This window comes from Sphaeroforma arctica (assembly GCF_001186125.1).
Source record: "Sphaeroforma arctica JP610 unplaced genomic scaffold supercont1.4608, whole genome shotgun sequence".
NCBI lineage: Eukaryota > Ichthyosporea > Ichthyophonida > Sphaeroforma > Sphaeroforma arctica.
This window is the reverse complement of record NW_014035950.1, coordinates 1-2,370: the sequence shown is the minus strand read 5'-3', so window position 1 is coordinate 2,370 and position 2,370 is coordinate 1. Positions and strand designations below refer to the sequence as shown.

Below are 2,370 nucleotides of genomic sequence, written 5' to 3'. Positions count from 1 at the left end.
ACACACACACACACACACACACACACACACACACACACACACACACACACACACACACACACACATATATATATATATATATATATATATATTAGACAGCTAACCAGCCGCACAACAACCATACACGCGTATCTTCGTCGCCTTATCAAATGTTGGCGCTCATCATTGGAGAGATCATTCGTATTCTACATCAATCACAAAACAAACCAGTGCATACAAAGACGCTTACTTGTACTAGCTTGCTTCTGGGCAATTCCAGTGTCCACTCTATCAGATCCCCGTCTATGTAGTGCCACGCCGTCTTCATCCGCCGCTCAGTCTTGTACTCTCGCCACGTGCTGTGCGACAGGCCTCCTACGCCCTAACATAGTCAACAGATACACATACCGCAAGTTAATGAGGGGTTGGAGTGTGAGTCAATGTTTGTAGGCGGTTGAAATACAAAGTCGATCGATTCTGTGTGTACCTATACTACAGAGAACACGTACCAACAGTGTGTATGCTGGTAGAAAGTCAGTACTGAGATATGTACATTTAGTACTTAACCGTGTCAATAGGGACGACATAGCACAGTTAAAGGCGTTCTAGATACAACTCTCGGCTGGTGGCGACTTGCACCTGTGATAGCAAGTTTGTCATAGAAAGGTGCGTCGAATCTATTGGGCTCTCAACAGATCAGATGCTTACCGTAGGTGTACTACAACCCACACCCTACCCTACAGAACACACAGTTCCTGCAGGAAATGTGAGGGACGCGCGGATCGCTAGACATACACATGACTACGAACGGAAAATACGACACAGAGTGCACCAGTTTAGGTGTGATATGACATGATACAATTTCGTTGAGCTTAAGCTATAGAGCCAAACGTCACGTTATAGTTTATAGGTAGCTTGTATATTTATCCTTGCGCAATTCATCGTCACTTCCCATCGTGCACAGATGCGCTTCGCACAACCACGCCTTCGCAAATCAAATGGGAAACTGCACATATCCGTAGCACACACTCACACACACATCAAACACCATAGCATCGGCTTAATGTACAACATCCTATCGGTAGTACCTTGATCTCTGCCAGCCGCGTCTGCAGATCGTCCAAGAACAAGTACATCTCCTCAGTCAATGAACCCATAACACCAATCATGCCACTGACAGTCCCAAACACCACATTGGGTCGGACCATCTCCGGAGGCTCGTCTCCCGTTCGCATCACGAGCGATCTGTTTGTGTGTATGCATGCATGTGTACGTGCGTGTATTTGTGAGTGTTTGCGAGTGTATGTGTGCATGCATGCGTATGTGCGTATACGTGTGAGTGTTTAGGTGTGTATGTGTGCATATAATTGTGAGTATATGCATATAAGCATATATATGTGCGTGTATTTGTGAGTGTTTGGGTGTCTGTGCCAATATACGAGTGTTCGGGTGTGTATGTGCGCACATTTCTGAGTGGCATGTATGTGTATGCAGACATGTGTGCGAACTTCAGGTTTATATGTCTGTGCACATAAAGTCTGTATGTGATTATTTGTCCGTATGTGAGTGCGTATTTGAGAGTGCGTGGTCGTGTGCGTGCGCGTACTTGCGTCTGTCCGCGTGTAATTCATACTAATGGCGGTAAAGTACACCATATTGAATTGCACCCTTGCGGCGGATTGTTGCCAGTTCACATAACCAGCTACTTGGTTGCAAATATGTATGTATGTGTATGTGCGCGTGTGTGAGCGTGTGCCTGTATGTGCATATGCGTGGAATAAACTCACCTTTACTGGTACTGTATCAAAAACTCACTACATCCCATGGAATGCACATCCCTCTAGCTCTTTCGACTACGTGTTTCTCCACTGATACAATGACTGCAATCGAGCATGGCCCATGTCTTTCTCCCAACACCCTTTAAACTACAATAACTATAATACACAATGTCAGGGAGTACACATATCGCCAATAACATACCCGTGCCGAAAGACATTGATGAATTCTCCGGTGTGATATCCACCTACAACATCCAGACACTCCCGTTCCTCGTCGGTGGCGGCTTCAGCGTTCTGCGGAGAAACGATGCACAGACATAATCACAACAGGTGTGTGAATACAGGGGCCTCTAACACACACACCAGCCTGCTACGCTTGCCTTTGTTGTGTGCCAGGTACGTGACCACATATTATGGACAGTAGCGCCAGCGTATTGCAAATTGCGCGTGCGTGCATACTCGATAATACTCCGTGGCGATCTATCATACATTATCGAAGAACACTCTACAAATGCTGATAACTAAAACTTTGCTTTATAAACATGCGAGTATATAAATAGGGATGTGAGCTGTTCTAAGAATACATTCACTCCCCTTTGCACAGCATATATAT

The 2,370-nt window shown here is 45.4% G+C and overlaps 1 protein-coding gene across 1 annotated transcript; it reads right to left on the bottom strand.

The window, feature by feature from the left end:
- Positions 1–229: 229 nt before the first annotated feature.
- SARC_14423 (hypothetical protein) lies at positions 230–1,214 on the bottom strand (the record flags this gene model as incomplete). The annotated part of the gene is made up of 2 exons (XM_014291442.1): positions 230–361; positions 1,068–1,214. Coding segments are annotated over 2 exons (279 nt in total), but the record flags the coding sequence as incomplete, so codon positions are not given.
- Positions 1,215–2,370: the final 1,156 nt, after the last annotated feature.